This window comes from Oryctolagus cuniculus, chromosome 9 (genome assembly GCF_051225735.1).
Source record: "Oryctolagus cuniculus isolate XC-2025 breed Fujian yellow rabbit chromosome 9, ASM5122573v1, whole genome shotgun sequence".
Lineage (NCBI taxonomy): Eukaryota > Metazoa > Chordata > Mammalia > Lagomorpha > Leporidae > Oryctolagus > Oryctolagus cuniculus.
This window is the reverse complement of record NC_142875.1, coordinates 103816174-103840259: the sequence shown is the minus strand read 5'-3', so window position 1 is coordinate 103840259 and position 24086 is coordinate 103816174. Positions and strand designations below refer to the sequence as shown.

Sequence of the window (24086 nt, the reverse complement as noted above, 5' to 3'; positions counted from 1 at the left end):
CTCTCCAATCCAACAACTAAAACATAACCACAGCTCATTTCTTCTCAGCATTTTCTATACATTTTATTTAATATCAATAATGAAATCAACACACTTTCAGCCAACACATCAAAACCATATGTTCTGCATTTGATCATTTTCATTTAGCAACACAGAACAGGTACTTTCCAGGTCAGTTCCCGTGGAGCCACCTCAGTGGCTGGTGCTACCCAGTAGATGTGAACCCCACTTTATTTAGCCATTTCCCAAGTGGTGGGAATTCACTTCACTCACTTTACTTTCCATGAATGTTTTTCTGCATTTTGATCATAGTGGAGAGAACATTACCTTATAAATGCGTTTAATGATAAAAGCTCAAACAGATAGAGGCAAAGATATTTCAAGTAGAAGAGTTCAAGCTGAGTGGCTTGGGAAAGCAGTAGAAGATGGCCCAAGTCCTTGGGTCCCTGCACACATGTGGGAGACCTGGAAGAAGCTCCTGGCTCCCGGCTTTGGATCAGCCCAGCTCCAACCATTGCAGCCATTTGGGGAGTGAACCAGCGGATGGAAGAAATTTCTCTCTGTCTCTCCCTCTACCTCTCTGTAACTCTGCTTTTCAAATAAGTAAGTAAAATCTTTTTAAAAAAATTTCCAGCTGAGTTTAAGGAAAATTAAATGGGCTGGTTTCTTTGGAGCACTGGGTCCCACTGGAATTTGAATAGTGACAGTGGTGACAGAAGGACAAACTGCGAAATGGGCTGGTTTCTTTGGAGCACTGGGTCCCACTGGAATTTGAATAGTGACAGTGGTGACAGAAGGACAAACTGCGACCAGCATGTGGTGGCCCTGCTGTACGAAGCAATGGCAAGTGAGTGAAGGGTGGGAACCCCACATGGGTGCCGGTTCAGGTCCCAGCTGCTCCTCTTCCAATCCAGCTCTCTGCTGTGGGATGGGAAGCAATGGAGGATGGCCCAAGTGCCTGGGCCCCTGCACCCAAGAGGGAGACCTGGAGGAGACTCCTAACTCCTGGCTTCAGATGGGCTCAGCTCCAACCATTGCAGTCATCTGGGGAGTGCACCAGCAGATGGAAGACCTCCCTCTCTCTCTCTCTTTCTCTCTCCCTCTCTCTCTCTCTCTCTTTATCTAACTTTACCTTTCAAATAAATAAAAATTTTTTTTAAGAAATTTGGGATGTGCAATTAAAGCTGAATTTTAAATAAACTAGAATATTATTTTAGTTTGAGTGTTCTATGTAATATTTTTCAGACACTTAGACTAAATTAAAGTTATACTCATAAAACATTTTTAAAAGAATAATTCCATGCAGTATTAGGGATGGCGCTTATACTAAAAAAGAAAATCACTATCTGTAATTTAAATTTAATTGAGCACCCAATACCCCTGTCCACCTCCACATTGGAGTCAAAGGAATGTTTCTGCAGTCAAAAAAAAAACTCTGATCTTGCTGCCTTTCAATGGTGGGGTGGCTGTTCGGCACAGTGGCTTAACTGTTGCTTGGGATACCCATTTTCTAACCGAGTCCCTGGCTCAATTCCAGGCTACTCCACTTCCAATCCAGCTTCCTACCGATGTGCACCCTGGGAGGCAGCAGATGGTGGTTTAAGTACTCGGTACCCTTCCACCCATGAGAGAGACCCACTTGGAGTTTCTGGTTCCTGACTTTGGCCTGGCCCAGCTCTGAATGCTGCAAGAGTTTGCAGGGGTGGACCAGTGGATAGAAGCCTGTCTCTCTGATTATCTCTCTGCCTTTCAAATAAAATGAAAATAAATATTTAAAAAGATTTTTAAGCCTTCGACAGGTGCCACGAATCCTAAAATGAAGACCAACATTTTCAGCACAGCCCATGGGGCCCTGCAGAAGTCTCCACTTCACCTTGCCCCACAGTCTCGTGCCGCTGGCCGTCTTTTCAGCTCCCCCAGCATGCTGAGCCCTCCATGCTCGTCACCTCCCTCCCTTCACCAGGTCTGTTCACACGTAAGGTCTCACTCAATCATAACTTCTGGGGAAAGCCTTTCCTGGCTTCCAGACAAGGTCAAGTCTCAGCTTCACAGCTTTTCACAGCCCCAAATGCCTCTCTTTCATAGCACTTATCACAGTGGTGATTTTACTTCTATTGGATGCGTGTCCTCCTGCCTCCATGAAACCACAGCCTCCACAAGGAAGGAATACTGTTCCAAATGGTCCCCATCTTTGAATAAAGGAATGACCTCTGGAGAGACAGCACTGGCCACCGCAGCCTCCATGTTGGAGGAGCCCAGGCTGGGAGCCCAACAGCTATACAATAACTGGGCTTGGTGGAAGTAAACCAGCCTGGGGAAGGATGTGTCACATTGTAAAGCCTCTGGCTGGCTGAAAGTCTTCCCTGCCCTTCTCCCTCCAGGGCCCAGGCCCAGCAGGGGTGAGGGACGCTGGCACTTGGTGCCGATTTACAACCCAACAATCGTCTCTGGACCTTACATTGGTGGAAGGCTACCTGAGGGCCTCCAAGCAGTTCCCAAGCCTCATCTTGGCAATGGATGTGGCAGGACTCACTCAGAGAAATGAGCTGAAGGAGTGGGCCCCTAGCCTATGACTTCAGTGGGACCGGGAAAGCACTCGGGATAAATTTTCACTGTTTTTTGACAGTGGAAGCTCCAGGTACTGAAAGCAATGTCACTGTCACCTTCAGGAAAAAAGTCAAGGGTATGAAAGGCCACAGTCCCTCCAGAAATTTGGTAGCATCTAATCCACAGCCCCGACGAAGACCCACACAAAGACCTGCAGGCCAAAACAGTGCAGGAGCCAAGGGTTGGGAGATTTCCTGGACTTCAGACACTCTGTAGGAGATGGAGCCAGACACACATTCATGGCAAAACACATGTAGGTCCCCGTGGTACAATACCATGGACATGAGGCTTGGAGGGCAAAGGACCTGCTTCCTTTCTCTGTGCCTCTGTTTGGGTTGTACCTGTCCCTGCAATGTGCCCCCTCCTTTCCACCTGCAGAACTCTCTCTCTCTTTCTCCAAGAGGCTCAGCTATCACTGTCCTTGGAAACCTCCCTCACCCACTCACTTCCTGGCCTGCTTCCCCCATATGCTGTGAATGAATACCTGCAGCATACAATGTATCATGGTTTACTTACCCACCTCTAATTCTTGAGTCTCTTGTCTATCCCCCAATACACTGTGGACTTCTGGAAAGCAGGGAGCTTACCCTGTGTGCCTGGCTTGCAGTAAGAGAACAAGAATGCTTACAGTCAGCGTCCTGGGTTCTAGTCCTCACGGACATTAACCAGTTGTGTGGCTAATCACTCTCCCCACATGAAGAAAGAACCAGGAAACTGTCTCTTCCTATCATGATGGAGTAAACAGCGACCATATTTACCCTCCACCCTGAAGCAACCAGAACACCCAGCCTAGATGTGGGAGATAATGCTTTTCAAGATACTGGACACCAGGCAACAAAGGGCAGTGATCCCCCAGATATGAAAAAGACACAAGGTGAGCTCTCTGCCTTGAGAGAAGAAAGGAAAACAGGGGGAGCCCAGCACACTCCTGAGTTGAGAAGATGGAACAATAAGGTTAAGGAGGCTGGGGAATCTAGAGCTCATAGGAGAGTGCCCCTCCGGGACAGACAGGCGCAGAGAACTGCAGAGGGCTGCAGAGGCAGCAGCACGGGTGTGAGGAAACTACCCCGTCCTGGAAAGAATGGGCAATGGCATCTAGTCCCACCAGCCAGACGGGAAAACCCCACAATTCATGGGGCACTGGGTAGAGTACTCAGGCTGGCGGAGCCACAGCAGATGATTAAGCTTAGACCGAGCGCTGCTCCAGGCCCCCTTAACAAAGCATAAAAGAGGTAACAGAACTAAATGGCTTTTAAAGGGCTGCCCAAGTCCAACACTGCACGGCTTCACACGTTCAATGAAAAAGCAGCATTCATTCCCGGCACAGGCATTTCTAGGCACCTCCTGGAGGTCAAGTTCTGAGCTTGCTGGTTGGCTGTGCCAAGTACTGGAGGGGTCTAAGTACGCTGCATGCACAGAATGCCTTGCAGTGTATGCGGAACTCCCACAGGCATCATTTCACTGGGAGTCCACAAACATGCTGCAAGGTACGCCTGCCAGGTACTGCACCAACGTCTCTTTCTTAAAGATGGGAAGACTGAGACTCAGGGGAGCAAGGAATGACAGAATCCGTGGTTAGGGTTAGACCTGGAAACCAGAGCTGAGGACTCCCCTGCATCTAACCTCCTTTGACCCCTGGCGGGGCTCGATGGTCAGCACAGAGAAGGAAGTAGACTGCAGCATCCCTTCCAGCTCCCAACAACCCAGCAATCTATACTGTCTTCTCGTGTTCAGCGCAATCCAAGGGAGGCACTCAACCGGCTCTATTGGTATTAACACAACCAGCAGTGGCACCGTCACTGCTGTTATTCTTGGCCATCAGAGAACGATGAACATCTTCAGAAACAGCGAGACACATGTGCACCAGCTGCTCCCCATTATGCACTCCCTGGGTACACGATACGCCTCTCATGCGCTTAAAATCATAAATAATTTTTAAAGTATGTTGCTTTTATTTTTCATCCCTGGGCTCCAATGTGGTTCTCATAAAACCTTACTTTGGCCTCACTGTCACAGTCTAAAGGGTTTACTGAGATTCCTTTTTGTCTTCCTTCTTTTTTCCTCCTTGTCTCCTTCAGCCTCTCCCCTCCAGTGGGGCACAGCAGTGTGGTCTGCGGACTGATGTGTTTCCTTTCTGCATTAAATCCTGTGCTTTCCTGGGACACAGGAAACCAAGGCAGTATTAGTGTCTACCTTGGAGAGCACACAAGCCAATCTCCCCATCTCACAGATGAAGAAACCGAGGCATAGGAAGTTTGACACACATGTTAGGAAATCCAATGAAGATCCTGAGGAGGTGAGCAATATAAGATATGAACAATATTATCTTACTATTTCATCTGTAGTGGTCTAAGAGGACCTCTTCTCACAACTGGCCACAAGGGTCAGCCAGGAAAATTCCAGAATGGCATAAAGACGGGAAGTGTGTCCCAGAGGGGAGCACATGTGTCAGTAGAAATTAATTCTAATTATCTTGTGCTTTCGTAGATTTGTGCTTTATTTGTTTCTCCTCCTCCAGGCACTGGATCATTGAGATTCAATCACCATTACTCACTCACTTCATCTCACTCATCTTAGGAGGCAAGGCTCAACCATCCCACTTATCACTCACCTTTAATTCCAAAAGGCTGAAGCACATGCAGAAACTAAATATCACAAGGCCCAGCTGGACGAGGGTGGAAGGCGCTGGAGCTAAGGGTGCGAGGAGGATGAGAAACAGCCTAGCATGTTCACCGCCCTCATCCTCAGCAGGTGCCTGCAAGGGGCACACGTGCCTGAGTTCCACTCCACCAACATCTCTCCCTGCTCATCACCCATAAGCACATGTACACAAGCAGGCGGGTGTGGAGCTGCTCACCCCGCATTCTAGAAACCACACCAGGAGTTGCTGAGATCACCTGCAACTGAGGGCCCAAGGGGAGATGCTCCGTGTGCACACCAAGAAAAGCACTACCCAGCCTCTCATCACTACCTCTGCCTCCCAGCAAGCTTGCAGTCAGCCCAGTGCTGAATGGGGACAGTGACATATTTATAAAATGCACACTCTCTATTGTCCAATTCTGTCTTCCTTTGTGGTTTTCAATTCTATTGTCAGCATATCCACAAAACATGAATAAATGTTTTATAACTTGGAGTAAAATCCAAACTTTTAAAATCACATGGCTGAAAAGGCCCCTTAGGAGCCACACCTCCTGCCTTCCTCAGCACCCAGAGCCACCGGAGTCTCTGTGCAGTGCCACCACGGTTCTTCACAAACCAGAGCTAACTTGGGGCCTGATACATGTTCTTCCATCTTCTAGGAAGGTTCTACCTTCCCTTTCCACTTGGAAAACTCTTACCTGGCTCCCAGGTCTCAGCCCAAACATGCCTTTCTTCACCCAGCCCCCCTACCTACATGGGGTTCCTCTTGTTGGCTTTCTCAATGAACTCCACATTTTTTCTTCCATGTGTGCCTCCAAATTCATGTCATAACTAGCCTTATTATTGTCTGAATCCTCACCACACCACAGCCACATGAAACCAAGGAACAACTGTAGTCACCACTAAATCACAGGACATCAGAGTGTCTGGTGTGTAGTGGTACTTAACAAATCTTCAATGACTGGATGGGTGTGTGTGGATGGATGATGGATGGATGGATGGACAATGAATGGATAGATGTGGGATGGATGGATGGATGAATGGATGGGTGGATGGATGGATGGGTGGATGGATGGATGTTGGATGATGGATGACAGATAGATGTTAGATGGATGGATGCTGGATGGATGGATGGATAGATGTTGGATGGATGGATGGATGGATGGATGTTGGATGAATGGATGGATGTTGGATGGATGGATGTTGGATGGATGGATGGATGACGGATAGATTTTGGGTGGATGGATGTTGGATGGATAGATGGATATTTGATGATGGATGATGGATGTTGGATGAATGGATGGACAATGAATGGATGTTGGATAAATGGATGATTAATGGAAGAATGGGTGGAGAGGTGGGTGGAAAATGTAATCTTCCCAAGGGCTAGGACTTCTTGTACACATACAGCCTCATTCCAGGTATATCTAGACTCTTCCTAAATGTTTTTTTTTTTTTTTTGATAACTAAGTAGGGGACCTAGATTAGGGATGGCTGCAAATGGTGCATGCACTACCGTGCTGAACCATGCCCTATCTTTGCAGACATCCCTGAGTGATCCCAGCATTACTTCCTGTTGCCCTTGGATGGAGCCCCAGAACCACTTCAGCATCACTCTCCAGCAAGTCACCACCAAGGGATGAGGTCTGGTGTGTGCATCTTGTTCTTTCATTCACTACCAACATGCACGTGATGCCTACTCGACCCCAGGCACTTCCTGAGTGCTGCTGACACAGCACAGAAAAACCCCAGTCCTCATGCAGCTTCCCAAGCAGTGGGGATGCAGACAGCAAAGAATGACTCAGCATCAGATAGCACTAAGTGTTGGAAAGAAAAGCCAAGATAAGGGGATAAAGTGCAGGTTGGCTGGGAGAAATACTTAACACACAGGGTGGTCACAAGAGGCCTGTGTGAAGAGGGGACATTGAAAAGAGACTCTACTGTAGTGAGAGTAACTGGAAGCATAGGGGACAGCAAAAAGGCCCTGCCAGGGAGACAGGCTTGGCATCTGGAGGAAAAGCAAGACAGTCAGTGTGGCCAGAGCAGAGCAAGCAAGCAAAGGAATGGCAGGAAATTAATGTCTGCCTTGGAGGTGCCAGATACAGAATCCTTGCAGGGTCCCTGACATAGACGCTGTTGTTGTTGGCCCTTCCCTGATCAGTAGCCTTTTGTGCCCAGGGCAGGAACCACACAACAATCTCAGGCTCAACCTGGTCCCAGCCATGGGACAGATGGAGGTCCCCACACTGCCAGCACACTCAGTTCCCATTCTCAGGGCTCTTATCAGTGGAGCGATTGTAAATGTTCATCAACTGGAAGTGGGGTGCAGGTCGAGACAGAGGAGGTTAGTTTGCAGTGTTGGCCAATTACCATGGTACAAGTACTCTCATCATAGCCAACTCCAATCAACCAATAGTGTGCCAACCTATTGTGTTCTCCAAAATTGTGTCCTCCAAATTCCTGAAAATATCATAGTCAGGTCTCAGCCGCTGAATCAGCACATCACCAAGTGCCAGCAGCTGACTGCCTCTGCCTGCTTCTCTACCTCACCCCCTCTGCTAGCCCCTTCCCACACATCACAGGGGCAGCCGCAGCCATGCTGAGCCCCATGCACTCACATCTCCTACTGGGGGAGGGACACAAGTCCCATTTACTCTGGACAGTCCTGGCTATTACTGTTGTCCTGGCATAATTATTATTAACATCTCTTTCATTCTCAAAACCGCCCCAGTTTAGATGATAAACCTGGGGGTCACCCTATCCACCACCTTCCTCTTTCCACCCCACAAGCACAGAGTCTAACATCTGAGTCCCTGCCAGCTCCCATTGGCAGGTGCTGCCCCAATTCAGATGGACCTGACTTGAAGCCTTCAAAAAAAAAAAAAAAAAGAAAGAAAGAAAGAAAAAGAGAAACACCCCTTCCATTTGACTTTTTTTCACTGTTTAGTCTAAAGACAACACCACTACAAAGTTTAGATTCATTTTGTATAAGATATTCGTATTTTACCTTCACTGTTCCTGAATGCTGGGCCAGGTCCAGTCTTACCAGGCCCATGTGTATACTTAGAATGTGGCCCAGGATCAGCTCAAGTCCCTCCCACAGCACTTGGGTGCTCCTGATTTTTTTTTCTGATGTGTGAAGATGAGAAGCATTTCAGAAAACAAAAAGAAAAAGTCAAGGCATCCTGCACTCTTTCCAGCCTATTTAAATAGCAACCAAAGAGCATGCACCCAAAAGCCCATAAAGATACGAAATACAAACACCACCCTCTCAGCTCACCTCTATTAAAAACAAATGTTTGAGAACAGACAGAGACAACAAGAGGAAGGCCCCACCTCCAGCCAGCCAACTCTATGTAAACAACTACAGCTCTCATTCATTTAAAAGTAATTGACAACAGGAATAAAAAGCATCTGAGCAGGAAGACATCCTGAAGACTGGAGTGGGCAGTGACTCCTCTCCCCATGACCACGCATCTCCGAGTTCTCCATCTTCAATAAAGCTCATAGATTTGCTAAACTAGTGAAATGGTTTAGGAGGAAGCAGGTGGCCCCGGGGTGAGGCGGGAGCAGGGGCTGAGTCCTGCTTCTGAGTGTTATATGGCCTATGCGTAAGAGTCTTCAAAAAGTTCATGAAAAAAGTGTATGATGAAAACACCATGCATGGATTCCACAAGTTCTGTGCCAAAGTAAGTCTGTTTTTTCAGTTCAATTTGTCTTACGAACTTTTTGAAGTGACCCTGTACAAACGTGAACCAAAATACCTATCGTGCTGGGGAAGCTCTGCTGAGAACCATGACCCAAAAAGGGATCCTGGAGCTGAAGAGGCGAGGATTATTTGGCATCAATAGGCCAATAAATATAGTACTTACTGAGCAACTGTTATTTATGGAACACCATATTAGAGTTTTCCAGGAATACAGAAGAAATATAAAATGTAGTTCCTGCTCCCAGGAGGTCTTGTGGTATATTTGGAGTCACAAAACTAAAGGCACCCAAAGTAGTTGAAGAAAAATTGATGGGCTAGATAAAGTTTGGCTGTGGGTTGACTAGAAATCCAAAAAGGGTGAGGTCAGTCCAGGCCGAGGGAATCAGGGAGGGACTATGGGAGAAGTGAGATTTAGGTTGGGGTGCAAAGGAGGAGTAGTACAAGGGTACTCTAAAAGCTCATGGGAAAATGGAATTAAGAGATATGTTTATTTTGGTGCAAAAACAATTGGAATCTACACATAATTTTTCACAATTGGCTTTTTCCATGAAGGCCTCATGTACATATAGAGTTTAAAGTGTTTTCTGTACCAAAATAAACTTTTAATTCCATTTTCCATGAGCTTTTGGAAGTACCTTCATATTTATTCAGGGAATGAGAACATCATTGGAATATCAGAGACAAATATTGAAAGCTCTTGGAAAAATTCTAGCCTATGGAAGACAGAGTGAAATGTATTCTTTTCACAACAGTCTAAATCAGGAGAGTTTAAATTACGGAGCTTGGGGCCAGCATTGTGGCACAATGAGCTAAGCTGCTGCCTGCAACACTCTCATCCCATATAGGAGCAGTTTGAGTCCCTCATCCCCCACTTCCAATCCAGCTACCTGCTGATGTACCTGGGAAGGCAGCAGAAGATAGCCCAAGTACTCAGGACCCTGCCACTCACATGGGAGATCAGGATGGAGTTCCTGGCTCCTGGCTTCAGCCAGCCCTGATATTGCAGCCATTTAGGGAGTGAATAGCAGATGCAAGATGAATCTCCCCTGCACCCCCATCACTCTGCTTTTCAAATAAATAAATAGATTTTTAAATAGATGAATAAATAAATTGGGGCGTTCAAGGTAGGCTCCAAGAGAGGCATGGTTTAGAGGAGAATGGTCCAGTGGAGGTAGCAGAGCTGAGAGGTCAGCCAGTGATGGTTAGGAGGCTTGGGGATGCAGGCAAACCCAGATACAGGTAGGCAGCCATGGGCGAGGTGTACCATCTCACTAAAAGCACAGTTCCAAGAGGTGGCCGATGTATAACATTTTTGCTCAGAGATATCTGTATACCATCAAAGCATGAATGATCTCAAAGGGTATCTGTCCCCAGAACCCTCTGCTAACACCAACAACTCAAGGAAGGAGAAGGAAGAAAAACAAATTTACAAGTTGTCACTTGGTTTACACGGGGAGAATTTAGAGTCCATCCTCCTTACTTTGTAGGTAAGAAGCTGCAATCCAGGGAATGTCAAGTAGCTCACTAAGCTAGCCCACAACAATTTAAAAAAAGAAAATTTAGGGGCAGGTATTTGGGGCAGTGGTTCACACACTACTTTGGAAACCCACATTCCAAATTGTAGTGCCTGGGTTCAAATCCAAGCTCTGCTTTTGGTTCAATTCCAACTTCCTGCTAATGCGCATCCTGGGTGTCACTCCCCGTCTTCGTGGAGGAACGACACAGGACCCTGCGCTGTTCTTTTGTCTGCTCGGCCCTCCCCGGGTTTGCTGCTGGTTCTTCCCGTCCCTTCCACCTCCGTCCCTTCCACCTCCGTGGAAGGGCGGTTCCCCCTGCCACATTCCCCACTTCTGCGGGGGAGCGGCACACCGCCGGCCGGCTCTCTCGGGGGCTGCACAGGTGTTCCTTCAGATAGATGTTCCTCGTGCATGTTGTCTCTCTCCTCCTTTATAGTCCTCTTCCACCAATCCCAACTCTGCTACCCACACGCCGAGTATGCTGCTCTCCTCCAATCAGGAGCAGGATCAGCTCCTGGAGGTCAGCACTCAAGTTGGCAAGAGGCAGCTGCGTAGAAGCTGTTTTCTCCTCTCCCAGCGCCATATTGTGGGAGAGCAGATGCATAGAATAAGTCTTAATTCCAGTAACTCAGTCCAGTCCGGGTTGCTCCCCACAGATCCCCCTTTCTTTTTATTTTTTGGCGTTGATACGCGCCTGTCTTCGGTGTCCCGCGGCACACACTCTGCTCTGCTTGCTAGAGTTGCCCACAGGTGCTTACAAGTCCTATCAATCAGGCAAACCGAATCCGGGTCCTCTCTTCGCCATGTTGTGAGGAGGTTTTTGGGCGCTGATGCGTGCCTGTGTTCGGTGCCCTGCAGCGCATGCTCTACTCTGCTAGAACTGCCTGCAGGTACTTACAAGTCCTATCAGGCAAACCGAACCCAAGCCTTCTCATTCCCGTATTGTGGGGAGACTTATTGGTGTTAATTCGTGCCTGTCTTCGGTGACCTGCGGCGCATAAGCTGCTAGCCGCCCGCAGGTGCTTATCGTCCTAATCAGGCAGACCGAATCCAAGCTCTCTCATTGCTGTGTTGTGGGGAGGCCTTTCTCTATTTCTCTATCTCCGGGCATTCCTATTTCTCCTATTTTACTTCCATCTGCCAGCATTCCTATTTCATTTTACTTCTAAACTTCTGTTTCTCTTATCCCTGCAGCTTCCCAGCGCCCGCCCCGAGGCTGCTTCTCGGCGGCTTCCCGGCTCTGAGCCGCCTCAGCCCGCACTTCTCCCATCTGCGCGGCTTCCCGGCTTTGCGCGGCTTGGCTTCGCGCGCTCCGCGGTCTCCACGCCCTTCGCGTCCGCACCACGGCCTCGCGCCAGCCCCGCGTTCCCTATCTATTCATGCCCCGTGCTCTCTCTGCACACGGCGGCTTCCGCGAGTCACACAGCCCCAGCTCACGTTTCCGCCACTAGTATTCAATCTAAGTTCCCCGGGCTAACCTGGCAAATTCAACCTAGCTCACGCGTCTGCGCCTTTCGGTCTGGCTTCCCGTCCTTTGCTCCCCGGGCTAATCTGACGGATTCCAACCTGGCGGCCCACGTCTCTGCCTCTGGTTCCAGATTTTCGCCTTTTGCCCCCCGGGCTGACTTAAAGAATTCCAAACTGGCTTACGTCTCCACCTCGGCCTGCCCCCCGCGGCTTCAATTTCCCTAACATTTTTCTCTACCCAGTATATTTCCCTAAGTTTTCTTCCAACAATATTCCTCCCTCATTTCTCCTGGCCTCTCCCCACAGTCCGTATCCGAGTCTGTTCTAGCTTTCACTTTCGCTTTCGACCTTAGAGATTTCTCCCAGCTTCCCCCCGTAGTCCGTATCTGAGTCTATGCCTAGGCTTTCAATAGCTTCTTCCGGCACCTTTTTCGTCCGGCTTTTCCCTAGGCTGTTTGCTAGTCTCTCTCTCTGATATTTTCCCACTTCTTCCTGTTTCTTCCCTCTTAAGTTTCCTATCCGAGTCACGGCACCATTATGTCGCTCCCCGTCTTCGTGGAGGAACGACACAGGACCCTGCGCTGTTCTTTTGTCTGCTCGGCCCTCCCCGGGTTTGCTGCTGGTTCTTCCCGGGTGGGCTACCGTCCCTTCCACCTCCGTGGAAGGGCGGTTCCCCCTGCCACATTCCCCACTTCTGCGGGGGAGCGGCACACCGCCGGCCGGCTCTCTCGGGGGCTGCTCAGGTGTTCCCTCAGATGTTCCCCCTAGATGTTCCTGGTGCATGTTGTCTCTCTCCTCCTTTATAGTCCTCTTCCACCAATCCCAACTCTGCTACCCACACGCCGAGTATGCTGCTCTCCTCCAATCAGGAGCAGGATCAGCTCCTGGAGGTCAGCACTCAAGTTGGCAAGAGGCAGCTGCGTAGAAGCTGTTTTCTCCTCTCCCAGTGCCATATTGTGGGAGAGCAGATGCATAGAATAAGTCTTAATTCCAGTAACTCAGTCCAGTCCGGGTTGCTCCCCACACTGGGAAGCAGCAGGTGGTGGCTCAAGGTCCCCACACAGGAAACCACGCTGAGCTCTGGGCTCTGTGGCTTTGACCTAGCCCAGCTCCTGACAGCTGCAGACATTTGAGGAGTGTACCAAAAGGTGGAAGATCTCTGTTTGTCTCTCTCTGTCTACCTTTCAAATAAATAAAAATGATAATCACATTGTTGGGAAATATAAACGGGTTGTCTCTCCCAGTCTCTAGTTACTGAGTCTAGGGTGGAATTCCCCAGAATTCCCCCAGAATATTATCTCCCTGAAATAGTAATAGGTGCGCAGCAGGAAAAGAATTAAACAAAGCGGAACAATTTTCTCAGAATTTTTAACAGGTCAAGTCAATGGTAGTAATTACTATTGAATTTTTTAATCCATAAAAACTTATCTTCAGTAAAACCAAAGATTATCATTCTGTAGAATACAGTTTGTGATACACCATTCCAGACCATGCTACCCACTGCCTCAAACCAACTCAGAGATTTTTTCAGTAAAGTAAGCGAGTAGGAACATGGCCTTGAAGTTAGAGGTGGTTCTGAGTCCATGGATCTAGTCCCTTCAAATGACCTTCTAGTGACCTTGATCAACATGTTAGCCTCTCCAAGTCTCAATTTCTTTTTTTTAAGATTTTATTTATTATTTATTTGAGAGGTAGAGTTACAGATAGTGAGAGGGAGAAACAGAGAGAAAGATCTTCCATCAGCTGGTTCACTCCCCCAATGGCTGCAACAGCCAGTGCTGGGCCAGGCCAAAGCTGGGAGCCAGGAGCTTCTTCTGGGTCTCCCACAAGGTGCAGGGGCCCAAGGACTTGGGCCACCTTCTACTGTTTTCCCAGGCCATAGCAGAGAGCTGGATCGGAAGTGGAGCAGCCGGGACCTGAACCGGCACCCATATGGGATGCCGGCATCGAAAGCAGTGGCCTTATCTGCTAAGCCCTGCATTAATTATATTTAAAATCTATTAATTATTTATTTGCTCCATGCCTTTTTAGAAGATACAAAGCAGATCGTTGGGAAGCAAAACAAGCCAACAAGCCCACCAGAGACTCAGGTCTTGAATTTGTCTGCTGTAGGGTTGCCAGGACAAGTTCCCACAAACTGGCTGGCCTGGAACAGCCATTTTTTCTCTCACAGCTGCCAAGGCCGCCAGTCTGAAATTGAGGTATCAGTGGGCCTGCACCCCCTCCGAGGGCTCTAACAGCTTCTGGCAGCCCCAACCAACCCTCAGCCTGGGACTTCACTCCAGGCCCCAGCCCTTCCTCACCGAGCCTTTGCCTGTGGGTCCCGTGTCTCCAATCTCTTTCTGTCTCTTCTCTGTAAGAATAGCTGTCATCGGATTTAGAGCCCATCCCAGCTACACCATGACATCACCTCAAGAGCTTCACTGAATTATAGCTGTTTTCCAACAAGATCAAGTCCAGCTGGGCAGGAGTTTGGCACAGGGTCCACATCACTTGCGATGCACACATCCTGTATCAGAGCACCTGGTTCAAGTCTGGGCTCTTCTGCTTCCAGGTCAGCTTCCTGCTAACCACACCCTGGGAGGCAGCAGGTGAGGATTTCAGTGCTTAGGTCTCTGTCACTCACATGGGAGATTCAGATTGTCACATTGTGTTCCTGGCTCCTGGCTTCAGGGTGGTGTCACCACAGCTGTCATGGGCATTTGGGGAGTGAGCTAGTGGATGGAAGATCTCTCTCTCTCTCTCTCTCTCTCTCTCTCTCTCTCTCTCTCTGGTGTGTGTGTGTGTGTGTGTGTGTGTGTGTGTCATGTCTATGAAATAAAGCGAAAAATAAATAAATAAAAATCTTCTAAAAAGAAGTCACATTCACAGGCTCCCAGGTAAAGACTCAAGCACATCTTTAAAAAAAATTGACTGGGGTCTGGCACTATGGCTTAGCAGGTAAAGCCACCACCTGCAGTGCCAGCATCCCCAATGGACGCCGGTTCGAGTCCCGGATGCTCCACTTCCAATCCAGCGCTCTGCTATGGCCTGGGAAAGCAGTAGAAGATAGTCCGAGTCCTTGGGCCCCTGCACCCCGTGGGAGACCCAGAAGAAGCTCCTGGCTCCTGACTTCAGATCGGCGCAGTTCCGACCACTGCAGCCAATTGGGGAGTGAACCAGTGGATGGAAGACCCCTCTCTCTCTCTCTCTTTCAAATAAATAAATAAATCTTTTTTAAAAAAATGTATTGGGCCCCACATTGTGGTACAGTCAGTTAAGCCACAGCCTGCAAAGCCAGCATCCTATACAGACGCTTGTTCGTGTCCCAACTGCTCCACTTCCGATTCATCTCGCTGCTAATGTGCCTGGGAAAGCAACAGAAAATGTCCCAAGGACTTGAGCCCCTGCCACCCACATGGGACACTCGGATCGAGTTCCTGGCTCTTGGCTTCAGTCTGGCCCTGCCTTGGCCACTGTAGCCATCTGGGGTGTGAACCAGCAGATTGAAACTTGCTATCTCTCTCTCTCTCTCTCTCTCTCTCTCTCTCTCTCTCTGTAATTCTTACTTTCAAATAAAATAAGTAAACCTTTACATAAAAAAAAAATCTCTAGAGGGACAGTGTCCAATAATTTCCAAAGCTTAATAAAATTAACATTTTCCAGCTCAGGAGCCGCTCAAGCTGACCAAAACGCGCTTTCCAACTAGAATTACACCAGCTCACTGTGGAAACAGATTTTCTCACACTGATCAGAAAATCCATAATGGCAGGGGTTTTTTTCCATTAACGAAAAGGTGGTGAGTCATTCTTTAATAGATGCAATATAATAAGGACAAATATTTCCAAACATGGGTTCCATGGGAGAGATTTTAAGTATCAATGGCATTTTTGCTCTTTTATCTTTGAATCAAGTTAGCTCGGCAGAAATTTGCATGCATCACTTGTAATACAACTCTCTCTGAATTAAAGTTTAACATTACAGCCTCAGTTTTTATCCGGAATCAGCTGAAGAACTGGACATAAGGGGGCCGGTGTTGTGCTACAGTGGGTTACGCCACCTCTTGCAAGACTGCCATCCTATACCGAGTGCCAGTTTCAGTCCTGTGTGCTCCACTTCTAGTCTAGCTGCTGCTAATGTGCCTGGGATAGCAGAGGAAGATGGCCCAAGTGCTTGGTTCCCTGTCACCCACGTGGGGACCAGGATGGAGTTACAGGTTCCTGGTGTCCTTGTGGCCATTCGAGGAATGAACCAGCAGATGGAAAATCTCTCTTTCTTTCTCTCTGTCACTCTGTCTTTAAAATTAATTAATTCAATACTTTTTGAAAGAAATGGCCATACAGAGAACATTCCAACACTCTATGAACTCATTACTAAAGACACAGTCCCTTCTAATATTGTTCAAATCCTTTAGCAACAGGAAAAATTTGGAAACAGAAGTTTGTGTCGTTCGACAAAATAGTTATTTATACAGATGATGGGAGCCATAATCCTTTCTCCCTTGGCTAGGAAACTCAGAATGAAATTTTGTCTCAACCTCAATCACTTTTATTTCCAATTTCTACTATCCTGATTTCCCCTAAATTTCCTCTCCCCCCCCCCCCCCATTACAGGATTCCTTTTTATTTGTCCGGTTTGAAATTGATCCCTTTGAATTCCTCTTGTGGTAGCAATCCATCCCAAGGCCCATTCCAGAACACAGAGAGAGATGTGAATGAAACAGCCCACGAGGGCAGAGCCAAGAGTAAAACTCGAGGCCACCACCTGTCGCACCTGCTGTCTGCCCCTTGACGTGAGTGCCTTCACGCTCGCCCTCCCACGGCCGGGCCTGGCTTCCCAGGGGCTGCACCACAGACCTCGCACATGCAGCCGTCATGCTTACAGAGGCCCCAAGGACTCACGCTCTAGGAAACAGACATCTCCCAGCCCACAGTCTGAAGGCCATCTGCTCCTGCCTCTCCACAGATTCCACGTCTGGGCTTCTGGCTGCCTCAGCAGAGTTAGGAACTGGGCCTGTCTCCCCCAAGGCTGCAGATGCTGGCTGTGAAGCCAGAGAAAGGGGGAGAGGAGAAAGGAACAGCCCCAAGCTGGCGGCAAGTGTGCTGCCCTCCACACATCACCGTGAACAAGAACAGCACCAAACAACAGCAGCAACAGCAGCTGTGTGTCGTGGGTGCCTCCACACCAGGCACCCCACACACATCAGCACCACTCCTTACAACAGCATTTAGTACTCCTGGGAAGGGGGCCGCTACATGGGGCTGGGAGCCTGCTTTCCTAAACAGCTATGACTTACTGGAAGTTAATGGCATCTCCTTGCATACAAAGGACTCATAAGCTGGGGTCCTTTCAGGCTCCTAGGGACAGTAATTGAGACTCCTGCAGTAACAGTCCACTGTATTAACAAGAGCTACCACAGCTCTAACAGCCTGGACAAAAAGCACTTTGCATCCATCCAGGCCAGGCCTGTCACTTTGTCCACATTTAGTGGACACAGGTTGGATAAGCATTAGCTCACCAACAAGGAGGTCTTGCTTAAAGAAGCACTGATCCCAACCCCCTAAGCCACCCCAGCCTGGGCTCTGCAAGAGGCTGGAGGAACGGGAAAGTCAGGAGTCAGAAAGGGGCTGCTCCTTCCTAAACAACACAAAGTGCATGAGAAAATAAGCTTAAACACCGACCGCCATCTAGAAGGGCCGCCTCAGCAATGAGCAGGGGCGAGAAAGCACCTGCCCCCGGTCCACGCCCATCTCAAACCTTCCCCTGCTGCTCGGGGCCAAGGGCCAGGCCGACCCAACCCTCCTGTGCATGGATGTGGAGTGTCACTCACGAAGCACTGGCTCTTCTGTTGTTGTTTTTGGAAAACAAATGCTTGCTTCTAAGAGCCCCCCTCCCAGTTAATATCTGTGCTCAGGACTCCGAGTCCCCAGACGCATTACGACAGATTTGTCCGGGTTTGAGATCTCAACTTCGTGATTTCCTCCCCATATTCCCGGTCTCTCTGGACCCTGCTGGGTTATGATCCAAGCCTCCAGCGGCCTGGAGGATGTATAACTGACCCCCACCATGCCTCCTCCCCCCCCACCACGTTCCCCCCCGCCAGGATGCTGTTATCCGCAACATGGCTTAGTCTCACCTTAGCCACCACCCAGACCCACGAGTAAAGGCGAGAAGTGGCCCTGGGGCCAACACTAGTCTCCCTAGACTGGCCTGCCTTGGTGTTCCCACCATGCTCCTCTCTTATCTCGGGGGCTCCACGAACCTCCCCCCCTCCCCACCCTGGGATCAGAGTCTCAGATTAATTTTTACAAACACATGCACCTGACCCAGCATACAGAGTTATAGCCCCTCGCCTGCTTATACTACTCCTATGAGGTCAAATATAAGCCACTGCATCCGACAAATACAAAGACAGTCCAGGGCCATGTGGCTGGACCTGCAGAAAGATGCCAGAAGAGTCCACCTGTGTCCAGTCCGAGATCCAGACCTGGGACAAGTTCTGCTGTTAAGACTGCAGCGACCACATGGCTTTGCCTCTCCCCAGGGTCCCCAGCGCACCACAGTGATGTGCAGAGTCTGCTGCGCTCACAGTTTTTTGACACAGGGCTGAACCACTACTTTGATGTCAGGACCTGGTGCTCTTCCTGCCGCACCCTTGGACTATCAGCCCCCTGAGGGCCGGGCTGGCTTCTGCAGGCCAGGGCCCTCAATAAGGCTTTCTGAGCTTGGGAGGTCTGTCAGCGCTGGCTGCCTGTGGAGTCCGGAAGGAAGTTAGCTGAGGGACTGGGAATTGAGAACGCACTTTAAAGCATCTGAGAAAACGGGCCCAGGAACTGACTCCTGCAACTCCACAGCACGCTAGACAAACTGTATGCTGGGGCCAGCACTGTGGCACTGCGGCACAGCGGGTTAAGCCACTGCCTACAATGCCAGCATCCCATATGGGTGCTGGTTCAAGTCCCAGCTGCTCCAATTCTGATCCAGCTCTCTGCTGGTGTGCCTGGGAAGACAGCAGAGGATGGCCCAAGTGCCTGGGCCCCTGTACCCACTTGAGAGACCCAGAAGAAGCTCCTGGCTCCTGGCTCCTGGCTTCAGCCTGGCCCACCACTAACTGTTGTGGCCATTTGGGGAGCAAACTAGCAGATGGAAGATATCTCTCTCTCTCTGTGTGTGTGTGTGTGTGTGTGTGTGTGTGTGTGTATGGGGGGGGTCTTTCTCTCCAACTCTTCCAAATAAATAAATAAATATTTTTAACAAAAGATGCTCATAATCATTTTTTTTTGACAGGCAGAGTTAGACAGTGAGAGAGAGAGACAGACAGAGAGAAAGGTCTTCCTTTTTCCATTGGTTCACCCCCCAATGGCCGCAGAGGCACCGTGCTGATCCGAAGCCAGGAGCCAGGTGCTTCTCCTGGTCTCCCATGCAGGTTCAGGGCCCCAGAACCTGGGCCATACTCCACCGCACTCCCGGGCTACAGTAGAGAGCCGGACTGGAAGAGGAGCAACCAGGACAGAATCCAGCGCCCCAACAGGGACTAGAACCTGGGGTGCCGGTGCCACAAGCAGAGGATTAGCCTATTGAGCCACGGCGCCAGCCCATAATCATTTTCTAAGAAAAAGTGCATGTATTATTATTGCCCATCTGCTAGAAGAAGAAGCGGAGACTCTGCCAAGATGAGATGACACTCCCGCATCACACGATAATAAGTACAGAATAAAGGCTAGAAATCTATTCCAAGCATTTACCTTCGCCATCAGAATGAAAAGGTGGGAGGGAAACCCAGAGATGGCCACTTTGTATGTGTCTCCACCATGATCAGATCTAGACATTCCAGGGCAGCTCTGCCTAACCTACAGATGGTGAGTGCTACACGGCTAACACATAAGCCACTGAAACTCAGAGGGCAGAAATAGCATCAAGGTAGAAGAATGCCCTCGAAGCCTGAGAAAGGACAATGCAGAGACAAGAGGAATCAGAGGCAGGCACTACTCAGAGGGCTGAGTCTGGGAACAGGGAGAAGCAGGGATTAGAGAAACGAGAGGCGTGAGGAGGCCGCTGGGTGTGCAAAGGACACAGGGAGGCAGAGGAGGCAGCAGGAGAGGAGGGCGGATGGGAGAGAACAAAGGGAAAGGGCAGCATGAGCGTGAAAGCAGGAGGAAAGGGGAGCGGACAGGCAGAACAGGCCTGCATGGCCGGGGCAGAAGGGCACAGACACGCCTGCTTCTGGGTTTGATGCTACGGATCACCCTGGAGAACAAACTGTGTGGGCTTTCGCTCCTCTTCTCTCCAAGGATCAGCCAGCAGAGATTAGAACATAAGGAAGAAGACACAGATAGAACAAGGTTAGGAGAACATGAGTGATTCAGAGAGTCCAAAGTGAAAGGAGAAGCATACATCAGGGATATAAGGAAGGCAGCAGAATCATGAAAGGGTCGGCCAAGTTAGCACCTGCCAGAAGGAAGTGGAAGCCTCCCTCGAAGGCTGAGACCTGGTTGAGTCACCAGGAAACTGGAACAGCGTCAGTCAAGCAGGAGCCGGGGTCCAGAACAATATGGCACCTGTATTTGAGGATGGTGGTCTCAGGACTAAGAGGACACAAAACACACAGCAGTGCAATTGAGGGGAACCCTCACAGGCTGGTGCTTGGGAAACCAGCACATTGCTGGCAGGTGACTCACAAACATGCACCTTTTAATGGCAAATATCTACACCTAACATTCATGTCTGCGTTGCTCATTGTTTCACATGTGTTTGTCCAACTGCCTTGGAGGTGTTGCCCACCATGACAAATCTACAGGAACAGAACCTGGAGTGTATTGGTCTGAGTCGGGGATTCCGCAATGGCAGCAGTCACAGGCTGCTGTGTGAGGAGCGATGACTGATGCAGACAGTAGATCTGTGGGTCGTGAAGATGGAAGTAGCACAGCCAGTGATGCAGGTCCAGATGGAGCTGCTGACTACAGCAGGGATGGCGAGTAGAAGGCGGGTGAAATAGTGGCCATGTAGGCAGCAGAAGAGATTCCATTAATGGTGAGGATGGTGGGAATTATGGTGACGATGGTTAGAATGATGAAGATGACCCCTGAAAAGCTAGGTCCCAGTTGTGGAACAACACTAGGAGTGTGTGTGTATGTTTGTGTGTGTATGAGAGAGAAAGAGGGAGAGAGCGAGAGGGAGAGAACACGCCCACAATGACCCATGGCTAAACGACAGTATCATCTGCCCCATAACCTCCCTAGCAGACATTTCAGAGGATCGAAATCAATAGCCGACTCCTTTCCCCTGAAATGTTAAAAAAAAAAAAAAAAAGAATCTGTGAATCTGTGAACACACATTTCCTCTCTCTTTGGAGCTATTTGTTGGATTTTCTTACACAAGGAGATACAGCCCTTAGAAATTACCTGGGGATATTTTCTGATTGTTTTTTAAAGATATATTTATTTATGTGAAAATCAGAGTTACACAGAGAGAGGAGAGGCAGAGAGAGAGAGAGAGAGAGAGAGAGGTCTTCCATCCATCCGCTGGTTCACTCCCTATTTAGCCGCAACGGCTGGAGCTGTGCCGATCCGAAGCCAGGAGCCAGGAGCTTCTTCTGGTTCTTCCATGAGGGTACAGGGGTCCAAGGACTTGGGTCATCTCCTACTGCTTTCCCAGACCACAGCAGAGAGCTGGGTCAAAAGTGGAGCGGCCAGGACTCGAACTGGCGCCCATGTGGGATGCTGGCGCTTCAGGCCAGGGCATTAACCCGCTGCACCACAGCGCCAGCCCTGATATTTTCTAATTGTATATGGAGCAGGAATTTGGAGTGCAGTTAAACTACCACTTGGGATGCTTGCATCATATAACTGGAGCGCCTGGGTTTGAGAACTGAATCCTTGACCTCTTCTTTTTTTAAGATTTATTTATTTATTATTTGAAAGGCAGAGTTACAGAGAGACAGAGGCAAAGAGAGAGCGAGGTTTTTCATCCACTGGTTCACTCCCCAAATGGCCCCAACGGCCAGAGCTGAGCCAATCCAAACCCAGGAGCCAGGAGTTTCTTCCAGGTTTCCCACGTGAGTGCAGGGACCCATCTTCTACTGTTTTCCCAGGTCATAGCACAGAGCTGGATCAGAAGCGGAGCAGCTGGGACTAGAACCGGCACCCATATGGGATGCCGGCACTGCAGGCGCAGGCCCCTGAATCCCCCACTTTTGATCCAACTTCCTGTTAACAAACACCCCGGGAGGCAGTAGATGAAGAATTAAATCACTGGATTCCTGCCACCCGCATGGGAAACTCAAATGGAGTTCCAGGCTCCTAGCTTTGTCCTGGCTGTTGCAAGCATTTGAAAAGTGAACCATGGGGCCAGCGTTGTGACACAGCCAGTTAAGCCACCACCTGCAGTGCTGGCATCTCATATGGGCACTTGTCCAAGCCCTGGCTGCTCCATTTCTAACCCAGCCCCCTGCTATGGTCTAGGAAAGCAGCAGAGGACAGTCCAGTGCTTGGGCCCCTGCACCCATATGGGAGACCTGGAGGAAGTTCTTGCCTCCTGGCTTTGGCCTGGCCCAGCTGCGGCCACTGTAGCCATTTGGGGAGTAAACCAGTGGATGGAAGATCTATCTATCTCTCTCTCTCTCTCTCTCTCTCTCTCTGTCTCCAGTGGATGGAAGATCTCTCTCTCTCTCTCTGTCTCTCTCTCTCTTCCTTTCCCTCCCTGCCTACCTTCCCCATCTTTCTGCCTTTAAAATAAAATGAAAAATAAATAAGACCTTTTTTTAATAAAATAAACTCTAGAGGGAGTATTTAACTGAAAACTGTCTCCAACATCCCCAGCTGTGTGGCTATCACTCCCAGTGTGCATCATAACCTCCTGGAATTTATGGTTTCTCACAAAACCAAAGCCAGAGCCTAACCCCGCACCAACCAATTGAATCAGAAGCCCAGACATGGGCCTGAACATAGCTTGAACATGTCACAAACACTGCCCAGATTCTTCAGCTGAATGAGAACCATCCATCTTACAGAACAGATGGGTAGAACCTGCCACCACTCAATCTTCAGGGGCAGAATCACGAGCAGATTGGGTATCTCCATGGCAAGTTTGGTGCTATTTTCTCGGCACGATGTGGAGCCATCAGTGGGGCCTGTCTGCTGTCTGCTCTCATTGCTATCTACCTTCTGTCGGGCAGTGTTACAGTCCCCAAGAAGCAGGAGAAATAGGATGTAACAGAGAGATGAAAAACCTGGACCAGGGCAAGGTCTGGCTTCCCCTTGAGCACAACTGGGGTGCTATTCTGAGAGAGAAAGATGCCGCTCCCCATTCCCCAAATCTCCTCCTTGCCCCGCCCACATCATGGCCACATACTAAGTATCCCTGGGGAGGCAAATATGATTGCAATCGACAAAACCCACCTCCCGCCTAATCTTATTCCCAAACTATTCGCAACATTCGCCCGTCCAGAGGCCCAGACCCCAGGAGAAATGTATGCATACTTTTTTGGTGGGAACTTTGATCTTCAAGAATTCTGCCTCTCTGGCCAGCACCTGCCACGGGGCGTGTATCCGGACAAAGACAGATCCCTGGCTTTTACTCTGCAAGGTACAAAGAAGAAATGGAAACACTCGTAAGGACATGGCTTACATTCTTGGTTCCCCAGCTCTCCCAACTGCACCATTGCTCCCTCCATTTCTACTTTATTCTCTTCAAATTTCACCAGGGACCAAGTTCCCTCCCACCCATATCCAATTCTTTGCTTGGCTTGTATTCCAGAAATGTTCTCATCAAAAAACATAGAGTAGTGGCCAGAAGTACAGTGGCTTCAGAGGGAAAGAAGAGTTCAAACAATTTTGTTCACAGATCTGAAATGTGAGTAATTGTGATGTTCACAGAAACTCCATTACATTGTTTTCAACTTTTATGTATTTATTTTCATTTTACTTGAAAGGCAAGGAGATAGAGATGACAGAGACAGAAATAAAGATAGAGACAGAGCTAGAGCTTGAGCTAGAGCGAGAGTGAGAGAGAGAGAGAGAGAGAGAAACAGAAATAGACTATCTTCATCCATTGATTCACTCCCCAAATGCCTGCAACAACCGGAGCTGGACCAGGCTGAAGCCAGAAGCCTGGAAATGCATCTGCATCGCCCATGTTACTGGCAGGGTCCCAAGTATTTGGATCATCAT

The 24086-nt window shown here is 49.1% G+C and overlaps 1 protein-coding gene across 3 annotated transcripts in view; it reads right to left on the bottom strand.

Annotated features, from left to right (window-relative positions):
• The window catches only part of ANO2 (anoctamin 2), a 394966-nt gene that overhangs the window by 275421 nt on the left and 95459 nt on the right, over positions 1 to 24086 (bottom strand). For all 3 annotated transcript variants that reach the window (XR_016213488.1, XM_070049347.2, XM_089304572.1), the window contains exon 4: positions 23397 to 23495. Coding sequence is in view for 2 of the 3 variants with exons in the window: in XM_070049347.2 (XP_069905448.2) it covers positions 23397 to 23495 (99 nt within the window). In the remaining variant the exon portion in view is untranslated. The remainder of the gene's footprint in view (positions 1 to 23396; positions 23496 to 24086) is intronic.